General features: G+C 38.3%; 1 protein-coding gene across 1 annotated transcript in view; it reads left to right on the top strand.

The window, feature by feature from the left end:
* The window catches only part of LOC107724002 (receptor-type tyrosine-protein phosphatase delta-like), a gene marked incomplete at its 3' end in the record, with an annotated part of 266,996 nt that overhangs the window by 222,140 nt on the left and 21,710 nt on the right, over positions 1 to 23,146 (top strand). The window contains exons 10-13 of the mRNA XM_016532768.1: positions 875 to 1,016; positions 21,306 to 21,494; positions 22,365 to 22,373; positions 22,930 to 22,947. Of these exons, the coding sequence (XP_016388254.1) occupies positions 875 to 1,016; positions 21,306 to 21,494; positions 22,365 to 22,373; positions 22,930 to 22,947 (358 nt within the window). The remainder of the gene's footprint in view (positions 1 to 874; positions 1,017 to 21,305; positions 21,495 to 22,364; positions 22,374 to 22,929; positions 22,948 to 23,146) is intronic.

Genomic DNA, 23,146 nt, shown 5'->3' with positions numbered 1-23,146 from the left:
GTATACTTATTTTTTGTAAGGTCTGTTGTGTGCACGTTCAGTACTACTTAGGACTAAATTGGACAGCTTTTTAGTAAAAGTATACTTTTATGCATACTTTAAAAGTAACAGTAGTACACAACTAGTTTACATTGTGTTGTTTTCTGTTATTTCATGTATGTATTTCAACTATACTACAAGATAACTTATGTGTACTTTTTAGTTTATGGAAGTACACTTTTAGGTAGTTTAGTTTTTATATTGCAAGTATAATTATATGTTGTATGCAAACATAACATCATACTTCTAGTATATTTTAAGTATACTACTTGGTCCCTAAGTATACTCTAAGTGTATCATAACTGTACTTAAGCTAGAACCAGAGGATTTATGCCAGTGGTTTTTGACGATTTAAGAAAAAAGAATGCCTTTATAAAAAAGGTATATCTACAAGATTAAATAATAATGACATTATGTGTTTGTAGGTTAAAAGAAGTATGCTAATAACACACTTTATTCAGTCGCAACCATCAGCCAATATATCAGACATCATCGGTCTCATATCGTACAAATGTTCAGAAGAAACAGTCATTAAAGACACGAAATGAGAACAAATCTCTTGAGTTTTCACTGGGCTTCAGGATGAGAACTCCAAAATATCAGCAATTACAGATATATTCCGAATCGCAGCTCGGTCGCTGATCTTAACCAGACTGTTTCTGTGTCCTGTGTTCGTACTGTTGCGTCAGGTTGCGTAAATGAACATCGTGCCACGGTGTCCGTTGTCTGTCCAGAGCTCTGTGTCAGGATGAAGTGTGTGTGAGAGCATGATTGTCTGTTGTCAACTGTGAGCAAAAAAAACTCTCGTAACATATCTTGTCTCTCGCACCTGTAGGTCATAGAGTTCGATGACGGATCGGGCTCCGTTCTGAGAATCCAGCCGCTGCGGACGCCGCGCGATGAAGCCATTTACGAATGTGTCGCCTCCAACAGTGTTGGGGAGACGAGTGCCACCACACGACTCACTGTTTTACGTGGTAGGTTTACGACCAAAAACCTGCGCTAACCTTTGCTCTCTCATTGCCTTCCAGCCTTCACAGGTATGTTGGCTGTGTCTATATCTTTCTTCAGTGTGTGTGCTTCGGTTTCGTTCACATGTTTAAGCCGGAGTAGTTGGCAATTCAGCAAATGACGTTTTATTTCTAGAAAAGCGTCCCACGGATGGATCATGAAAAATGGAAAAGCTCCTTCAGCTCTCACTGACCTTGGAGCTTTTTAACGGGGTGATTAATATTCTAATTAGCAGACGGACTTTCCCACTCGCTAGCTTCTGCATCATCAATATAACTAATTTTATGCTACATTTACAACATTTCTTACAAAGTGGCCTTGTTGGATGTGCCAGCGTCCGTGTGGAGAAACCGGAGTGAAAATGCTCTCCTTTCCCAGTTTTTACCATTCGCACCCAATGAAAGACTTATCTTTTAATGAAATTATGAAACGCAGCTACTAAACAAAACAGTCCTTGCCAGTTTCTATCTGGTTGGTGTGAGAACGTATCTGCCAGACCTAAAATGGGAGAAATGCAAGAGAAGTATATGCTTTCCACCTCCAAACATTAGCATGGTTATTGGCAAAAATCTCTCTGGATATGTTGAGAATACAGGTCCAGCGCTCAGTGCATATGGTGCAGTGCACACTGCAGTATATACTGCTGTCTGTACAGATATGATGTGAACAGCAGGGGAGACTGAGGGCGATGTTAAAGGACATACAGCAGAACATGTCCTTCATAACTCTCAGATCTCCCTGCCATCTGTGGGTCTGAGAAACATACGCCAGTGTCTGCCGTTTATTACAGTATTCAGTTATTACCTTATTAAAGATGTACAGTTGCCCCCCCTTACTATTTAGACCAATGATATTAACCCAGATTGTGTCATAATATCAGTGATTCCAGAACTATTAATATCAGTGTTATTTTAGTATTATTTATAGTATTTATTAAGTATTAAGTGTAGTATTTAATATTTTGTTATTATTTATAGTATTTATTATTTTGAATTAGCTTTCATTTTCATATTTTCAGTTTTCATTCTAATTTTAGTTTAAATTTAAATTGAAGTCTTAGTCATTTTATGTACTTTAACATTAAGTATGTAGGTTTAATGAATTTAATTTATTTAAAAAATAATAGTTTTAGAAATTTTCTTAATTTGTTTTATATATGTATATAGCTGTTAATTTAATTTAGTTAATAGTTTTAGTACTTTTATTAGATTTGATAAACATTTGTATATAGTTTCATTTAATAGTTAATTTAATTAATTACTAGTTTTAGTAATTTAAGTACAGCTTATATCTGTTAGTTACCAAGGCAACATTTTTAATTTTCTTTTAAATTTATGTTTTTCATTTGACATTTTTTTATATAGTTTGTTAATTTTTTTTTTTCTCTTTTTTTTAAGTTTTGGTTTTAACTAACAATAACAACAGCGATTAATGTTACTGAATATATTATATATCATATTATATCTGTCAGCAATAATATGCATTTAAAACAAATGCCAATGTGTTATTAAATAGTTTTACTAAAATATATTGATTAGCTCAAGAACAGTCTTTAACTAAACACTTTGATGAAATAATTGCATATTTCAAAGAACTGGTTTTTTTTTACTTCAGTGTTGTTTTATTTTATAACTAGTGGCGTACGACCAATCGCGAGAGTTTCACTATCTGACATTTATTTGAACTTTTACCTAACAACCTGGAGATAAAATAGATATTAATTGCAATTCAAGTCGTTAAAACCAAAGAAATTGCTTCTTTTTTTTCCCCTTCAAAATTAGATTTTTTTTGTAAAGATTACATGTGAAGTTATCATCGTGGGAATAAATGTGATTATTTTACCTTTATCAAATTTTATGTAAAGTGTCTTAACTCGGGCTCTCCAATCCAATAATGAGTCAAGGAAGATTAAAAACGACTGGCGGCTCGTTCGTCACACTGGAATGGAAGGTCAAGTGGAGCACAAAGCGCTGTGTGATTGAGTATTGCACACATAGAGTCTGCGGTGTCTCGTCTGAACTCACACACTACAGCAGTATATACTCTATAAATGCAGTATGAGTACGAGTCGTGTGCTGTTCTCTCTCCGAGCGTCACCTGGAATGATGGTCTAAATGGAAATGTTATAATTACGAACAGGAAGCCTTAAACAAATATTTATCCATTAATATAAATGAAGGAAGCCGAGTTGTAGTAATTACTGCACATTCAGCCAGTGGGCAAGCAGCATCGTTTGAGCATGAATAATGACACAAAACTAATACATATTCCGCCGTAAGATATCAGGCTGCGGCAGACTGCACGAGCATCGAAAACAAGCTTTGCATTAAAGCGTCTTTGCCTCGGTTAAGCCCCGACATATTTTTCTTCCCCTAAAAACGTGGTGTTCAATCGGCCGTGCTTGTGTTGTGTGGATGGATGGGTCATGTCTTATTCATGAATGCACCCACTGAACTGGGACCAATGCGTTCGGTCCTTTCGCAGACTGGCCAGGGATTTCAGGCCCATATTTGCCAACAAGGTCACAGGCACAATGCATTCTGCATCAAAGAAAACAAAAGATCTCCACGCTGGAGGAACGCAAACGTTGCTGGTGGCCGAGAAATGTTCCAGAGAAATGCATTTAACCAAATAGTTCACCTCAGTTGAGCACCCTTCACCATCATGCCATTTTGAACACGTGTGAGATGCTCTTTTCCATTAAAATAGCTTTTCTGTGGCCATATTCAAAACCTGATGTGCATATGCAAATATGATTTTAGAAATTATAATAAATGAGTGAAAACGTAAATGTGGGTCATTTTCGGGTCAGTTCCTTACACAAAACATCACATGACTTCAGAAGACTTAAATGGAGAAGAAATGTGGACTAAAGTTATGATGCTTGTATTTTACTTTTATGGTGTTTTTGTTTTTTTTGTAACAAAACATAAGTAATGACATAATTTTCTTTTCAACATTATATGATGCTGTAAAATTCATGCACGACTGGTAAAGACAGAGGAAATCGATGCATCAGAGCTATAAGACCAGACACGGCTTTTGCTTGCAGGATTCAGGATAAAGCAGAGGGCTCTTGAGAAGTAAAGTGCCACTAGGCATGGTGGAACTGAAAGGCCTTTAAATGACCCTGAGGGGGAACATTAGCGTCAGAATTTGGCTCCAGGGATGGAGAAACATCAGAGAGATTAACTGAATTCATTTAGTTCAATGTGCTGTGACCTGATGTCCATTTGACGTCCACTCACACAGTCAGCCGGAGAATATCATCAGCGCTGACGTTACAGCGCCGCAGGCACCGACCCCATGATCCTGTCCTGAGAACCAGCTTATATTTCATAAGCCAATAGCATGAAGAGTAACTCGTTTCAAAATGATCAGATGTCTGTTTTACCCTTAAAATGGTGATTTTGGCCAGTCTCCACTTTCTCATCTGTGTCCAGCAATGATCCTAAATCATGCAACAATGTCAGTTTTTATATAGTCAGTTGCATTAATATTTATTCCTTGTATTAAGAACTTTATTAGTTATTAATTCATTTTAATTTCCAAAATGTATCATTTAGCAGTGCCCAGTGCTTTGTGCTCATCCACGTTATTGCGTAATTGTATTGCATTAAAAAAGTGACACCCAGGAAATTACATCATTTCGACATGACAGGAAAACTTACTTAAATACTTATTTATGTATTTATGTATGTATGTATGTATGTATTATTCTTTCTTTTTTTCTTTCTTTTACAATTTGTAGTGTTGACTGCATTCATCAAATTCAACCATCATTATTGTAAGAAAAAATAATTTTGATTTATAGAAAAAAAATATATAGTTAATTTGGTAACACTTCACAATAAGGTCCCATTAGTTAACTTACAATGAGCTATACATTTATTACAGTATTTTTAAATATTTGCTAACATTATTCAACTAACAAAAAATGTTCATTGTTATTTCATGTCAGTTGAGGTCTATTAAATAATATTAATAAAGTAATATAAACAGCTTAACACCAGGTAGCACATTTTGGTTTTAACTAACAAAGATTAATAATGCTGTAGAAGTATTTTTCAGTGTTAGTTCATGTTAACTCATTGAAGTGTTACCATCAAAGTCAACAATCAACCCTGTAAAGAAAGTTATTAAAAAAAAAATTATATATATATATATATATATAGCTTTATATAGGCTAAATCTGAAAACTGTTACTACTCATTCTAGTGCCTTCAAATCACACAAAACTTAATTTATTCCACAAATTTTGGTGTCGGGTTGCAGAAAATGAAAGCAAATAAAACCATCTGTTCATGAATGTGCCGATCATTCATTGGATTCAGGGCATATGGAGTTAAAGTTATGGCGCTCCGATGTTTAAACAATTCCTGCATCTTCATTTATTTGATAAGAGCTTTCACAGACGCATCTTCTGCAGTGAGGAAGGATGAATGACGTTCTGCTCTGTTATGTCGCGGAGGGAAAGTCCAACAGCTGCTCTTCCGTTCGGATCTGTTTCCCACAGCGGAGCTAGAGGAAAAGCCTCTGCGATTGTGACAGATGACACTGATGGGAAATGCTGCATTCTCTGCCTTACCTCAGCCTCTAGGCGTCTAGACAAAGCCTGTTTTATGGTAATCCAGAAATATCCGTGCCAGACCCGGAACGCCGGCACCTTTCTTCTGAACGTGCTTGAAAGTGCATCAATTTACTCGAATCTGACCGTCCCTCAACTTTTGCTTTGAACGAAGGCGTAATCTTCGGCACACAGTCGCGCAGGAAGTCCGCCGCGGCGTAATTTAAAATCCTGACAGAAAAAACAAAGGCATTGACGGTCGTCCAGACGAATCGCTGCCTCAGCGCCCGCGGCGGCTTTGAGTGAGGTGTGTTCGCGGACGTGGAAATTGCTGTGCCTGTTGTTTGGTGTTCTGACAGCTGTGTCGAGGGTAAAAGAGCCCGAAAAAAAGCTAGCAGAGCACAATGCGCTTTCCTTTACCCCTCCGCCTCGAAGGAGCCGCGACTCGAGCGGCCCGCCGGCGCTTTCAGACGTTTCCAAAGGGCCTTTCACTGCTGGAAACATGCTGACTTATCTCGCAACCCAGGTGAACCTTTCTTTGAGCTGGAAAATAGAAATGCAGAAAGGACCTGAGACAGCACATAAAGTCAGCGCACCTTTGTTCGAGCAAAGTTTCTCTGCGCGACCCCCTCCTGCCGCTTTAAATTAGCACCAATGCTATTCATCACAGGAACGGAACAACAGATAATGACGAGTTATTTATTCTCATAATTAAAGACGGAGCCGTTAGACGTTATTGATCTTTCCTCATGTCTAATTAATGTAGAGGAGGAGATGGTAATCGTACAGTATGAGTTTGGACGGATGGGTGTAGAAGCTCAGGACTCCGCGGAGAGCCTCAAACGCTGATGGATCGCGTGTGTGCATCTGAGTGGATGCGGATATCGATCCCTACAGATGGCTGTGGTGCTTTCTCCATTTGCTTCTTCTTCTCAGGAAAGCCTGAGCCGCTGGTTATTGGTGAATTCTTTCTAGAGCTCTGGAATCGTTTCACGTTCATTCTGGTTTTCTTCTTGGGGTTTTCTGCTCTGCTTTCTCACACTGCTGTGACGCTGTACTATGACGTTTTGAGTTTGGGACAATCTGACACCACATGGCAAATAACATCTAATTCACCAGAGAAGCGTTTTCAAACCCTGTTCTTGGAGGAACACAAACGCTACACATTTTTGCAATTCATTCTAATCAAACACAGCTGTTAGTAGAGACTCCAGGACATGAAATGGATGAGTCGATTAAGCAAGACCTGTGAACTGTTGCGAATCTAAAAGCTCCAGGTTTGCTGTGACCGCTCCAGTGGCGTAGGTAGTAAAGCGCGTAACAGCTATATTTTGACGCAGTCGACCCAAGTTAGAATCCGCCTTTTGCCGAACTCGTTCTTCCTTTCTGATATCACATCAGAAAGGCATTTATTTTCAATAGAAATGAAGGAAATAACTGAAAAGTTTAAAATAATGTGCCTCACAAGTTTTTATTGGTTAGGGTTAGGTGTAGGGAGGGCTTTATTGCATCCATTTGATCATTTTAATAAAAAATATAATTTACACTCAATACGTTATTATTACATGCTGTTTTATAATGTACTGAACTGTTGCGAATCTAAAAGCTCCAGGTTTGCTGTGACCGCTCCAGTGGCGTAGGTAGTAAAGCGCGTAACAGCTATATTTTGACGCAGTCGACCCAAGTTAGAATCCGCCTTTTGCCGAACTCGTTCTTCCTTTCTGATATCACATCAGAAAGGCATTTATTTTCAATAGAAATGAAGGAAATAACTGAAAAGTTTAAAATAATGTGCCTCACAAGTTTTTATTGGTTAGGGTTAGGTGTAGGGAGGGCTTTATTGCATCCATTTGATCATTTTAATAAAAAATATAATTTACACTCAATACGTTATTATTACATGCTGTTTTATAATGTACTACAATAGCGAGGTGCAGATATCTGGCACTATTTGCACTAAGTAGTATAAATATCATCTAACTACTATTATTGCAAAGAAAATACTGCTATTTTTACATAGTGTAAATAGAATCTATGGCTATCTACACTTAAATATCGCTAAGGAAATATGCTATTTTCACTATTTTCAATTCAAATAGTCACTGCCTTAGTTGCTTACCATAATTTGCCATATTTGGTTTTGTTTTGGTCAATCGTGTAGAGACTCATATTACTGATTGTTGACTAAATTATTCTTTAAAAATAAACGTGAAACACAAGTTGAACAGATTTGTGTGTAAACTGTTAATTTTTTTTTATTATTATTGGAAATATCAATTTGTTGTGTTTGTGTTTCCTCAAAGACATGCATTTGCTCTGTCCAGGCGTTTTGTGTTTGTGTTGTGCTGGTTTTGTTGAGCGCTGGCTGGTGTGTGAGGAGGTGCTAATGGTTTCACAGTAGTGAAGGGCTCTTATCTGACGGCTTTGATGCTCTGCATATTGGAGTCATTTTCTGCTAGATGAATCGGCCTCCTCCGGGTCGCCCTTAATTCAACTAATGACACTCTCGAGAGGAGAAGCTCCACACAACACTGTATAATTACGGCCGAATGCAGCATCGCGGGGCGGCACACGATGAAGACCGCCTGCAGAAACGTGGAAGACATCACAGAGAATGTGCACATGCAAAGTACCCAGAATGCACGGCGTCAGTGGAGATAAGACAGCACAATATTATAGCCAGAGCTGGGCGATTTTTCAGTTTTTATCTGTTAATGCGAATGCAATGTTTTGTCATGATTGTATTATTTTTTTTAATCGAGGAATCACAATTTTAACAAAATATTTTAGCAAATGTTACATTTAGACACGTTGCTAATGCTAAGAGTTGGTGACGCACTTTACGAATGAGTGTAACCTAGAACATATCGCTAGTGCTAATATTTACACCAAATGCATTTGTGCTGAAAAATGCAAGGTTACGAGAAGCCAGCTGAACTACTTCAACTTCAGTGTCGCGTTTATAGAATGACGTTTCATGTGCGAGACACTGCAAAAGACGCAAGCGGAATACTTGATTCTGATTGGTCAGTCGCGATATTCCTCGATAACAACCAGTAAAAACTGATAACACAGGTTAATCCGGGTAAATACAGAGTTCTGGCATGAAACTCTGATGGTGCAGTCTGATAGGTCTAACTCAGCCTGACGTAATGACATCATTATCACATGGCACAGTTGATTGGTTCTCTCCTGTATTAGTAGCCAATGAGCTCGCTGCTCAGCATTCAAATATATGACTAGAGCTTGCCATAGCAGTGCAGCTTGCTTCAGAAGCCCTCCAGCTTCCCCAGCTCCACCTGTATAGATCTGCTAAGAGGTGATTCATGTTGGCAGTAGCAAGTCTCGGTACTTGCTCTGCCGCAGCAGAAGCAGCGTAGCAGATCTATTCCGCCAAGGCCAAATACATTAACATTGTCATGTATATTACCATGCCAATCCCTCCGAGAGTTGTCATGACAGAACTGAAGTTGGCATTATACAATTGCTAGGAACTGTTTTTATTTGTGGAAGCTTTGTAATAAGCAGGATAATGTACATTCAGCCAGTTGTTTCGCGTCGGGGTTATTCTGCGATAACAACACAGCTGGATGTACATTATCCCTTACTCAATAATCGATGCTACTGCTGTTATACCATCAGTCATTTGGAGTTTGAATCTTCGCGATTATTCTCGATTGTTGAGTTTACCTCAGAAATGGAATGTTTTGGCTGAGAAATATTTAGCATTTTTCTTATTTTATATTATTTATGCACATATAGGGTGTGTTTAAGACAATATTTGCCTTCATATTTCATATATCTTTTTCTGCAGAGTTGTTAGTTTTACATCATGTGTGCTGCAGTTGGAAGAGAACTTTCTTTAACCAGATGGTTCATAAAGAGAATGTTACCCCTTACGAAAATTAACCATGTTTTTACTATAGTAAAAGTGTAGTAACCATGTTTTTTTTTTGTTACCTGCCTGTAACTTTCAAAATCTTGGATTGGTCAAACATTCTGAAAAAAAAAATGGAGATTTTATTTTCTGCCCTAGTTGTAGTTAAGAGCGTCTACCAGCAGAGTCTAATGGGATCACGCTAACCAGACAAACCCGAGGCCGTGGGGTGAGTTAGATGGATAACTGTGACACAGAGCTCATTTAATCTGAAACACGTCACCTGTTACCTGTGTTTAACAATGAGCTGCATAAGTGCAGCCGCGCACACACACACACACACACACACTCAGTGTGTTTTAATGAGCGATGGGGAGCCGCTGGGGTGTGAAGGAGGTTTCGCAAAATAAACCCACAAATGACAAATGGGTTTAGTCAGCAGAACATCCAACGATCTGCAGCCCTTAAACGAAATTAATTATAAAAGCTCAGAGGAAATGAAAGCTCGAGCGGTCTGTCTGCAGCTAGAGGACGCAGAGAAAGACCTGCTTCTGTTGTCTTTTGTCTCGCGTTGACTCGGGGAATCTCTCGCGTCGTCAGCCGTAAATCGACGTGTCCGTGCTCAAAACCCGCTTCAGTCAAATCAACTTTGTGTTCATGGAGAATTACTGGGAAAGCCTCTTCTGGAGAAGGAAAGGAATTGTGTGGAACAGAAAGGAGATTACGCTGGACTGATCTCCTGCAGGATGGCAGATTGTTCCCTCTGCGTTTGACGTGCGTCTGATGTCTGAAATACTGACATATATTCACTTACATTATAATGTGTGCTATGAGGAACAGTCAATGATCTGTTATTGGATGTTGTTATCGAGGAATCTTTCATATGAAACTGTAGGATATGGGTTTCTGAAAATTATTTTATAGAAACAGTGTTCATATTGTTTGGTCAAACTAAAACTAATAAAAATTACATTTAAACATGCTAAAACAAAAATGTTTAAAATGTTGCCTGACCTGAAATAGTTTGAAGTTCAAGTACTAAGATTACTAAAATTAAAATTAAAATAAGCTAATTAATATTAACAAATATATATATATATATATATATAGCTAATTCAAAATAAAAAAATATTACAATAGTATAATATTATATTCAACTAAAATTAAAATGAAAACTGAAACTATGAAAATAAAAATGATATTACAGTAGTATAGTATTTTATATACATTAAACTAAAATTAAAACGAACTAAAAATAAAAGCTAGTTCAAAATATTAATATTGAAATTGTAAAATATGCTGTGTGTATTACTAAAGTAAACTAAACTAGCTAAACTAAAATTTTGTAACAAATATTACAAAAACATACTAAAATAATTACTTTAAAAACTAATAAAAATGACAAAAGCACATAAAATTACTAAAGCAAATTAAAATTAAAATGATAACTGAAACTATAAAAATAAAAGCAAATTCAAAATATAAACATTACAATATTTTACATATTTTGAATTTAAAATTAAAATGAAAACTGAAACTATAAAAGCTAATTCAATATGTAAACATTCACTTTAAAAAAGTATATTTAAATACATAAAATTCCATAATTTCCATGGCTGTTAAATGTTATAATTCCCAGGTTTTCACGTTTTTGTAAATGTCACACACACATACATACACACACACACACCTGGCGCAGGATGAAAGTGTTGCTCGTCCTCCTCCACACACACACCCACACACACTTACAGACGCGTGTCACGCTCCCGACACACACACACACATCAACCTCTCAGCCAGCGCGAGTGGGCGGAGCCACGCTGCCGACTTCCTGCCGTTATTACCCACAATTCTCCTGGATGTGACGCCACAGGGCACGCGTGCAGAAACGCAGTGGCTTTCTGTCTTTAAAGCTGAAGCGTGACATTTCTGGGATGTTAAAACCCTTCCTCGTCTCTCAGTAATAATGTAAGCCGTGTATCTAGTGAGGAACATTGATTCGGTGTTTCATCAGACGGGAAGCACATGTGTGGTATTTCAGGAGCAGATCCGCTACAGCTGCTGCAGCAAGTGTGCATTCTGATCCCGCTGCAGGTCAAAGGTCGTCTCATTCATCTCAGGAATGCAGCGAGCCAGAGATAACATGGCCTGAGATTCCAAGACAGAGACGTCAGGAATTCACTCTCTCACGGGAATCAGTGCTGAACGGTCACATTAACCCTCTACAGCCTGATGCTTAAAGAAGAGTTGGGAAAATATCACGTTTTGAACAGTTTATTGAACCTTTAGACAAACTATCTGATATATCTAGTTGATCCATCAGGCTTTTACGGCTCATATAGTCTGAAAAAAAAATTTAAAATCAGCTCAATTTTATTCAGAGACACAAACTGAGCAAAAATATGCAATTTGGTGCAGATGCTGATATTTAGATGATGAAATTCTGGTGTTTGAAATGTAAATCAATGAGATCTTCATAACAGTACAGCAGATACTTCCATAGAATGATATAAATATCAGTCGTCGCTCTATATCTCCAGTAATATGTCTTAGTAAGATGAGATTGAAATGATCCAAACATATAATGCAGTGATTGAGAGCTGAAGAAATAAAGGCTCCTCAGAAGATGTGAGATGTTCTGGAGGCTTGTGAAGATCATTCCACCGCTGAGGAACAGTGAAAGTAAAGCTTCTGGAAACAAACGCTCCTCAAAAGATCCTGAGGATCAGATTTGAGACTCTAAAACATGATTGATGGAGAATCAAGTAAAGCCGAGTCTGGAAATACTACTGCAGTTATTCTGAAGTTTACTTGATAAAATTCAGTCAAAAAAAGACATGTGAAGCTCAAGCTGAAGCTGGATGTTTGTACAGTTAGACTAAAAGACCTCTGACTTGATAAAGAAAACTCTAAACTATCAATCAGATGACCGAGGGCATGTAGTAGATTGTGTGTGACAGGTTTAGCAGGTTTAATCATGTTGATCATTTCATCTTTCAAATATAATGCCGTAGCTTTATAGGGTTAATGATGTTGCTTTTGATGCATGTGTTTCTGAGCGCTCAGGTCTCTCCGCTGTCATTCAGAGCTGATGAGCGAGCGATCGACAGACTTTATCAGTTCGGCGGTCCAGACGATCAATAAGCGTTTACACTCAAGGGCTTTCACACAATCAGAGAGTCCATGCGGAGCACTTCCGCAGACACATCTACTGTATCGACAGCCAAGAGCATCTGTGGAGGACTGGCGCTGTAGGAACACGCTCGATGATTAAAAAAAAACAAAAAAAACACGTGGACATTCATGTTTCATATCATAACTAGAGTAGAGAGAATCGAATGGATGAATGTTTTACCACAGCGGTTTGTGACTGCTGTCAGGTCTGTTCTGGAAAACAGTAAAACGCAGCTGACCACATCATCCAGTTATGATAGCAAAACAATTATTTTTATTTATTTATTTATTAAATAGGTGGAGATGCTTTCCATATCTTTTGCTGCTGGTGTGTGTCCTAACTTTAAAAAATAAAATACAATACCCAGACAACATTATATACTATGTATCAGCACTTATTTTACTTTCTGACCAATTTATTAGAATGTGAAGCCAGTTTATATTTAAAATGAGGTAAAACTTTCTATACATAAATAAATTTAGCATGCTTTAAAAATATATATTATGTAAATAATATACTATAAAAGAATATACTTAAGTTGTCCTGTCTATTGAGAAGAGTAGAGGGCCAAGCACCGAACCCTGAGGTACCTCAGTGTTTACAAACCCATAAGACTTTCATTCATCTTTGCAACAGAAATATAATTAAATATGACAAACAAATACTGTATTATCAATGGTTAAATGTAAATAAAAGCCTGAAGTATTTATGTTTTTCATAAAGAGACCATGTCTTTTCAGAAGACTTTCATATCTCAATATAAATATATAAGTCTTATGGGTTTGAAACAACATGAAGGATAGTAAATTATGGCAATTTTCATTTCTGAGTGAACTACCCTCTTAATATGACCTTACTGTGGTAATGTCAGATATGAATTGAGAGCTTTCTGCATAAATCTGACATCTTTTTTTTTTTCATACTGAGATCCTGTAACATCCAGGCAAATGTGCTGCAGTGTTCTCCATGTCCAGACAAAGATGCTGGTGAACATCTGCGCTGGTTTCCCGCGAGCGGCGCTCTCATTGCCGGAGGTCGGCATTCCTGAACAGGTCACATTTCTGACTTACGAGAGACATGATTGATGGAAACACTGCAGCTTTTTGCCTCCATCACGGTAAAAGCGCTCGCAAGATTATACGGCAGCTGGAATGCACTGATAAACACGCCGGTGGCCGGATTAGCCACCTGTCATTTATCACGCGGCCAAATGTAAAAGATAACCTTTATTATCATAGAACAAGTGTCACATGAAGAAGAAGAAAATAACAGCAAACGGAGAGGAGCCGAATGCGGCTGCGTCAGAGGAAGCGTTAATGGAGAGCTCTTACATTCGCTGGTGTGATTATGTTCGAGACGGAACAAAAGCGTAATTAACAGGCCAAGCTGAACCATGCCAAAGAAAACAAGCAAATACATCAGGGGGAGTAAATGAGAGCTGAGAGCCGGAGAGGGGGTGGAAATGCAAACGCACACGCAATCTACTGACTTGAGTTTTAAGAGTTTTATTTCTGACAGCTATCAGACGTCTTGTCTCTTCTGTCGCTGTGCTGAATACTTAAACAAATGTTTCTCTATAATGTGCACTAAACTATAATTGACTGTCGACCCGGTTCTTTAGCACCTTTGAGGAAGATTCGAATAATTCATCCTACAAAACACGATTTTCATGTTTAGTATTTTTGTCTTGTTCCATTGCAAATATCTAAACATTCTTAAATCAAGATCAACATAATGTGTTAAGATATAAATGTGTGTTTTCTGAAAGAAAAAAAAAAAAAAAGAAAAAAAATATATATATATATATATATATTACAGTACTGCAATTTGTTAATAAATATTATTTATTCATATTTTGAATTAACTTTTAATTTTATATTTTAATTTTTTTTATTTGTGTGTTTTAGTAATTGTATCTGCTTTTGTCATTATTATTTATATTTATATTTGATTTGTTTTAATTTTATTTTATTTATTTATTTATTTCAGTTTAGTAATTAGTTCAGTTAGTAATTTTAATAGATCAACCTTTAATAGATTTAACCACATTTTAACCTTGTTTTATTTTATATAAAGCATTTTTTTTCATATGCACCAATATATGCAATCAAATATGAAGTGGAAAAAAAAAAATCTTGTGCAAGCATATTTAGTGATAGATGGATACAATAATAGTAATATGTTATGTGTACTGAGGGTGAATTGTGTTTTGCAGTTAAATAGCACTAAAAAGTACAGATAGACTTCCTGAGAAGTATACTTAGGATATTATTCCCTTTTCTTTTAAGGATGCTGTTGCCTAATTTACTGTCTAATTCAAATAAACATAATATTTCCAAACAAATATAGTTCCTCTATTCCTGAAAATGAAGTGGTTTCTGATTCTGAGCTCTGCATTCAATTTGACCCTTTTGTTATGGTTGTGACTCACTGTTCCAGAGCACAAAACGCTCTCTGTATTAATTAACACGGGGGGCTAATTACACACACACATCAGAAACAGAAGAACAGCGGTAGAGTTTCCTTCTGTCTCTCAAATCCCGGATCAATACAGCACGTCTCTGGAGTTCAGCAGGAGCGCCGCAATCCAGAACGAATCCAGTAACATTGACTGCCGTCACAGTCCAGCAGAGAAAACGCTCCTCTGCCCTTTTGTGGCTGAAAAAAAAAAACAGCACAAACTTATATTGAGCGAAGTGAAGCAAACACAAGCCCACCCTAACCCGCTTTGGCCTGGCGCTTGGCACAAAAGCGCCAAAGGAAGCGGAAAATACGGCTGGGATGGCAGTCATACTTGAAGGGTTTCCTGCTATTTGTCTCTGTTGGTAATCTGCGCTTTTGCGGCGGGAGGGATGATCGCAGCACAATGTGTCTTAACACCAGCTGACCTGTGACAGCGGCTCTAAGGAGATTGCGCTCGCTCAAAACGTCCAACAAATATATCTTATTATGGCCCGTGGGGATTTTCCACAGCGAATAACCTCATCCAGGCAAAAACATCTGCCGACGACACTAAAGGAATGAGAGCGAGGCAAAGCTGCATCTAATACGTGCATCAGTCGCTCTGTGACGCTGATCGATTCCCAACACAAAGCCATTAACTGGCCCCAGCTCTGTGTGTTTTTGAGCTCCGTGAATAACGCCGTGGCCGGCAGAAAGAACACCAGTATCTCACTCGCAGCGTTTCTCACAGATAAGCGAAATAATCAATTACGCCGCGCTGCCTTTTAATTTCCAGCTGCAGCGAATCGGCCTCCTCTGGCTTCACTCATTGTCAGTTAAACAAACCCTGCTAACTTCAGCGGGTAAACAGTGACTAATCACACCGGAGCGTTAGCCCGGTCCGCAGAGACTCAATTAGCTGCATTTAATTAGTGCGTCCTCCGCTGTAGCCTGCTGCCATTAGACCAGCGCGTTAGGAAGCGTTTGCGGCTAACGAGAGAGAAGCACTGCCGTTTTAGGAAGGATGGCTACAGTAATGCGATGGAAATGTACAGAGGGCTTTTTTTTATGTTGTTTTTGTTCATTGAAAAAAAAAAGATAAAAAATAAATAAAATTAAACAAATTTATGTTGAAGTACTACAATTATTAAAACCGAACGAAAGAAAGAATACAATTATATAATTTATAATTATATAAATTATATAAATCATACAATTAAAAGTGAAATAAATACATTAAAGCTATATAGAAATATAAAACCCCAAAAACTGATAATAATAAAAATGACAACAAATCTTAAGATTACTAAACCATCACTAAAACAAAAAAAATGAAAACTGAAAATATAAAAATAAAACCCAAATGAATATAAAAATATGAATAAAATTGGACAACAAATGCACAAAATGTCAAAAGCAAGTAATGGGATTGAACTAAAATTAATTCTACTAAATAATTTACAACACACTTAAGACACAATTAACAATGCATTATGACATTTTTATTTTAAAGAGTTAAATATGTATGAATGTGTGAAATGAAGGGCAGTCTAACACCTTCTAAAGTCACATGGTTCCGTTTCCCCCGTCAGCAGTGTATTAGGCAGGACATCCATCGGTTGCTCGATGACCTGAGCGTCATTAATGTGTGTAAATGGTCACTGGGGGTATTTCTTTATTTCTGGCGGCTATCTTCACAGGACGACTGTGCCATTATTCTGCATCAGGTGACGTGAGGAAGGGAGATATACTGTACTCTAGTGTATAATGAGAGTTCAGGTGAGCGCTTGGGATCCTTTTTGCCCTTGATGTTAAAGAAGGTAAATGCGATTGTGGGAAAAATGATCTCACGTGCTTCTAACTTTTAATTTAATGTTTTAATTCCCTCTCTCGTATCATTGCTTTTGCCTTCGAAACCTCACAATTCCTCTTGCCCTCACCTTCTGGATCGACCTGCACTGCTGTTTTCCCCTTCGCTCTCGTGGCTGTGATTTAATCGTCCTGCAGCAGAAAAAAAAGGCAAACGCAGCTCAATTAATTTATGCTTTAAAATGTTTTCGTCAATAACCTTTCTCCTAGAAAAGCTTACAATCATGTGGAGAGCACAAATTAAATAACAATTAACGGCGGTTATTTGCTCACCGTTAGCTTGAGGACGCATCTCTGCCTCTGCCGTGGCGTTTTTCAACAGTTAATCAGAGAACTGGCAGTGAAGTACCGTTTAATTCGTGAGGTGATTTATAAATGTAATACTGATTAGGTGTGTGTGCATGTGTGTGTGTGTGTGCTTCTTGGTGAAAACCGAACAATTACTGACTTGTATTTAAAAAAAAAATACACCACTGATTTTTGTGAAATGCTTTTGGTTGCTGTTTCGATACCAATATCAGGATGAAATTGAGCAGGAATCCTGATCAACAGTGTCAGTTAACAGTTCAAGTCTATTTGCTGAATTTATTTCATGTTTTCAGTAGAGATACTGCTTTTGTAAACAGCATATGTGGTTGCCTTTTTTTGGTAGTCCTTAAATAGCTATTACTTTAAAAGAAAATATCTCCCTTTGAATTGAACTTTGAGCCTCGTGACTTTACAGACGTTGTTTATGCTCTAACAGCAACATTACACACTAACTAAACTTAAAAAAGTGAAATCATAATCAACCACCCCTTTAAATCACTTACTTTCTGTCAAAATGTGGATTTTGCAATGAGAAACTCATAGACAGTAAAACAGTTGGGATTAGTTTGAGATGGTTTGAAGTATATAACTGCCCCAAACGAATCCCAAACATGTTACTGAATGAGTTTATTTTATTGCAGAATACCCGGTGAATGGATTATCAGTCCTATAGATTATGTGGAAAGGATGACAGTACTAATTATTTTAATTCTTAGATGTACAGTAGACGATATAGCATTTAAATGGCATTCAAATACATCTGATATGTTTAAAACTAGCTACCCTTCATGCCACATTAATGTTCTATTAGATCATAGTTTATCTAACAAATCTAATGCATCCCACTTCAGAAAACAATGTCGGATCTGTGTCTTTAATGCTTTAAAAGAAAGGGACAGCAAAGTGTAGTGTATTCATGGAAAGTGCTGCTAAAACAATGCCAAGACTCCAGAAATCCATATTTAATTATGCAGCGGAGCTAAAGAAAGTCTTTTGCTGTTAGTTTGAGAAATATGAATAGAAAATGTCCCAGGGAAAAACCTCCCTCATGCCCGGAGAGGACCAAGGACTAATGTATTTGGCTGAACTTGTCGAGTTTTAATAGAAGGAGAATTTGCGGTTCTGTGTTGTGCAGCGGAGACCAAAGATCGATTCCTCTCAGGAGAGAAAATGTATAGTCTCACAGGCATATTTTGATTTCCAACAATACATATAGCCTGAAAGGCATTGGTTTTCAAGCAGCATGGATTGTCACATTCGATAATTATTAGGTGCATTGCCTCTGTTCCTCTAAGGTTGACTGCAGGCATTTGGCTTTATGGCAGGTGAAATTTGGCTCGTTTTAAAGAGCATGATTCACACGTCGACCTTGGCATTGCTTTAAAGACTTACGCATACCCAGAGCCAATACGCAATTAGCGTTGTGCTGAGCTTTGGATAAGTGTCTTGTACATTATTTGTTGACCTTTCCATAAACCTTGCCGATAAATTAGCAGAGTCGAGTGAGCGTGAGTCTGGTCATTTCTGCATTGACACATTCTGCATTGAACACAGGGGACAGCTGAATCTGAACAGTAAGCCAATGTTCACATTAAATAATTTAGTACATTCATTCATTTTACGAATGAGGAAAAACACAAGCCATTTATCATAAAGGAGCCATAGCTATTAGTTGTCCTGAAAGAGCGAATTTCAAAAGTAACCCAGAAATGGAAATGTAGTCTGAGATGTGTCATATGTGTATAGCAGTCATAGCAAAAGTTGTGCTACTTTATAATTGTTGTAGCATACATTGAGAAGAGTAGTGGGCCTAGTACTGAACCCTGCAGCACTCCAGTGCTTAGCCGATCCCACCCTTCCTGGAAACCTTTAAACTTTCAGATAATGAGTAGGCATTGTGCATGGGGGTTAAATGGGTGACATACATAATATACAGAAGTACAGAAGTGAGGTAAATTGCTAAACTTTATTGTGAAGGCAGCTGAACTAACAACAAGATGTGGTGCACCACAACAGATAAAACCTGCTATCAGCTAATATGACACAATGTTGGGGTCAGACACAAGTATTGGTTAGACATCAGAATGATCCCTCAGCAGCTTTCTGTAGCTTTTGTCGTAACTTTATACCTGCATGTTTAGGAAAACAGACTGACATGTAACTTTAGCTGCAAAGTACCTCCTAACAGACGATGACTACACACCACAGAAGAGCTCAAATTAGATGCTCATCCACTGCGTTATGTAGCTCACAGTCTGTGAAAGTTAAGAGAGGATTTAGAGTAGAATGTTTGCAGAAAGACAATTGTGTTATTGCCCAAGGGATGATTACTGGAAGTGTTTTAAATGAATAACATGGGAAACATCAGGCAATTCTGGACATCACAGAGCAGCTGTGCTGCTTTATGCTTTTTTTCAAATGGATGAATCATGAAACCTGCCAAGAACATGTCTAGGTCATATTTCCCCCTCAGAACTGTATTTTGCATAAATATTTTATTTTCATTTTGTGTATGTGTGTGTGTGTGCGTGTGACATTATTTTTATTACAGTTAACCATCCTCTTCTACTGAGATAATTTCCTTTTACTGAAGTGTTAAATTATGAATTAAACCTTGGGATGTATGAATTTCGAAACGCAGACCTTGGCAATTGGTTGGCATAAATTAAGGACATCTTCAAATCTTTGCTGATTCGCAGCACTCTGAACGAGACGAGTGTTATAATGATTTCCGAGACAATGAGGAGCGTTTCAAGCTCTTTATGAGCTGCAGGAAATCCACCATTACAGCAGATGCCTCCCTCTGAGGCGCTGAAGTGTCGTAATCACTCTTTAGTCACTATTTAGACAGGGATATTATTCCGTTGTCTATCATTCATTCATTCAAATCCTTCACTGTTTTCTGGAAACAAGAGAAAATGTCCCGGGAACTGTCAACATACAAGCTTTCACTGTACAGTGATACGGCAGCTACACCATAGAGGCTCATTTGCACTATTATAAAGTAAATCTACAGCAAATCATTGCATTTATAATCCATTTTTACACAATTTTTCCAAAAACATGGTGAAATACAGTGTAGGCAGTGGTAGTAGTGAAAGAGAGGCGGTATATATGTGTAAGCAGTATTTTGGTGTTTTTGTGTACCTGAGCTGAGGTTCATAGAAAGTGAATCCCAGGAGATGTCTGTGGTTCAGTGGTAATTACTGTGTGTTTGTGTGCGTGTGTGTTGGTAATGCTCCCTAGAGGCTTGTTGACTTTGTGTTTGTTTTAGATTGCTTGTATTTGCTGGAGGTTCACAGAAACACGCGCATACACACACACAAGGTGGTTAACCTTCAGAAAATGTTGGTCAAACCTGAGTTCCAAAAAGACATCAGACCGCTAGGTATTTATTTATTTATCTTTTAGCTACATTTTGTGCTGAAGATGTGGATATTGAAATTGAAAATCACCAATGACCACAAATATAACTGAAAGAACATTTCTAAAATAATTATTTTGGACACAATTCTTCATAATGCAAAGATATTGGTAATCCTCACCTTGCTCTCATAGTTTTGATTAGAATACATTACATCTGGGTTGAGCGGTCGTCTGTATGTCTAGGTGTGAATGAACCTCTAGTCATGGTCTACTGAGATTAATTTAATACTTTTACACTTCTTTTTAGTTTTCTTTTGATGTTTGAGGGATGAAGAGAATGTCACCTAATTACATTTTCCAAATGATTATTGAAAATAAATGATCGTTGCTATAAAAGTATATAGTTATTCATGTTTATTGAAAAATGACGAGGTCACACAAAAATAATTCAACTGTATGTAGAAGTTGGATGGGTAAAGGTTTATCGCCTCGCTCTAGTTCTGTCTGTTTAATATTGATGTTATTTGAAAGCTTATTTACTGTGTGTGTCTTTCCTCACCCTGAGTTCCTCATGCAGGTTCCCGCAGCAGCTTCGGTGAAAGTGTGTGTGTTTGTGTGTGTGTAACAGTGATGGTGTTCCTGTGTTTCAGAGGATCAGCTGCCCCCAGGCTTCCCCACCATAGATATGGGCCCCCAGCTCAAGGTGGTGGAGCGCACCCGTACTGCCACCATGCTCTGTGCTGCTAGCGGTAACCCCGACCCAGACATTTCCTGGTTCAAAGACTTCCTCCCGGTCAACACCAGTAACAACAACGGCCGCATCAAACAGCTCCGATCAGGTAATTTCCCTCCGTAACGCTAGAAGAAAAGCAGCGACAAGAGCCGCTATTGTCCTTCTTTCCGTTTGAGTTTCTGTTCTTTCTCATGGAGCCTTTTCTTTGGATTTCTGTAGGAAACGGCATCTACGTCGTCTGCGTCCCCTCTGTGTGTGATGTGTCTTGTGTTCCTGTCTGTTTAATTTATTACCCATGATTCACTGCTATGACTGCATTTTTGGCCATCTTAAATTGGGCTTTGTTTTGTTTCCATTTTAACACTTAGTTGCAAAAAGCAGCCGAACCATGCATAATAAATAAGTGTCGTTCTCCATGTCCTTATTTTCCTTCCTCCAATGCGCAATGAGTAAGATCTGGCTTCATTCAGAGCTCTCGAAAGAATCATCAAAGTTGTTTTGTTTGTTGCTCTCATATCATGACGCAGCACATGACCTGGCGAACCTCGATTATGCCCAAAAACTAGCAAAAAAAAAGACAAAAAAGAGCGTCCTTTTGTGTGTGTGTTTGTGTGACCCTCGTTGTGTGTTTGCGCATCCAACTGACCAAATTCAGGGCTGAACACGTTGGTGATTCTTTGCATCGGGTGGTCTCTCCTTAAGTAGCGCAAAACCCCCGTTTCGTTTCGCAAATACGTAAGCTGACCATGTCGCTCGAGTTGCTCCGATGTGTTTTCCAGCCCTCGATGCTACGACATGTCTTCCCAGAGTCCTCCGCTCTGCCCTTGTCCTGTTTTCTGCCGTTGTCTGATTTCTCTCTTGATTTTCACCCTGTACAATAGAGTGTCAGATTTAAGTGTGTCAACCAGAGCAAACGTAAAGAATATAATCATATTTTCTATGCTGTCTTTCTTCTCTCTGTTTTGTAAATCTCCAGAGTCCTTTGGTAAGTTTGTAGATCTGAACACACATGCCTCCCACTAATGTCTCCACCATGTTTCTCAAACTACTGTTAAAATGCATGGCATGCATTTTACTAACGGTGTCGATAGGCCAGCAGAACACACTGACTAGCTGACTAGCAGTAAAGCACACGCTCAGGGCCACACTGGCAGGACCGACACTGACACTCTCACTCCATCTGTGTCTCTAAAGCTCACAGCTCAAAGACTCTCCACTGTTTCCCAGTCAATTAGTCCTCAGCTCCCCTCTCCCGCTAGATCACGGCCACTGCCACAGGTCTCAGAACGGCCCCTTGTGCTTCATCCACTGTGCCAGTTGCTCTTTGACCTCCTAAAGTGACCAATGCTCAATCCTGTGCTTTTCTCCACTAGAGCCAATGGCTGTCTTTTCTGAATCTCTCTTTCCTGTTGTAGCCTAATACAGTCTGTAAGAAAACAAAGCAAAGCTAATTTGATTCTTCTTCCAAAGCGGCCAGCCTCTCTTCTCGCACTAACGACTCTTCTTTCTTAATCTTATTTGCATTCATATAATCCACCCAGGTGGTACGCCAATAAGAGGTAAGAGTGCTCAACTCAAGTTCACAGAATGAACAACTGACTTCATTCTTCCTGTCCCTCATGTGTCTGCATCCATCGAACGCCCCGGCATCTTCCCATCATCCCTCCTCCATCCCATTCTGTTCCATCTCTCACCATTTTTGCCTCGGCGCTTTTCGGTTCTTTGGTTTGGTTTTGGTTTCAGTTCGAGAAAGCCTCT

The sequence above is a fragment of the Sinocyclocheilus rhinocerous genome, unplaced genomic scaffold, assembly GCF_001515625.1.
Source record: "Sinocyclocheilus rhinocerous isolate Xijiao unplaced genomic scaffold, SAMN03320098_v1.1 scaffold2771, whole genome shotgun sequence".
NCBI classification, from domain to species: domain Eukaryota; kingdom Metazoa; phylum Chordata; class Actinopteri; order Cypriniformes; family Cyprinidae; genus Sinocyclocheilus; species Sinocyclocheilus rhinocerous.
The sequence above is the reverse complement of the archived record's forward strand: the minus strand, read 5'-3'. Positions and strand labels throughout refer to the sequence as shown.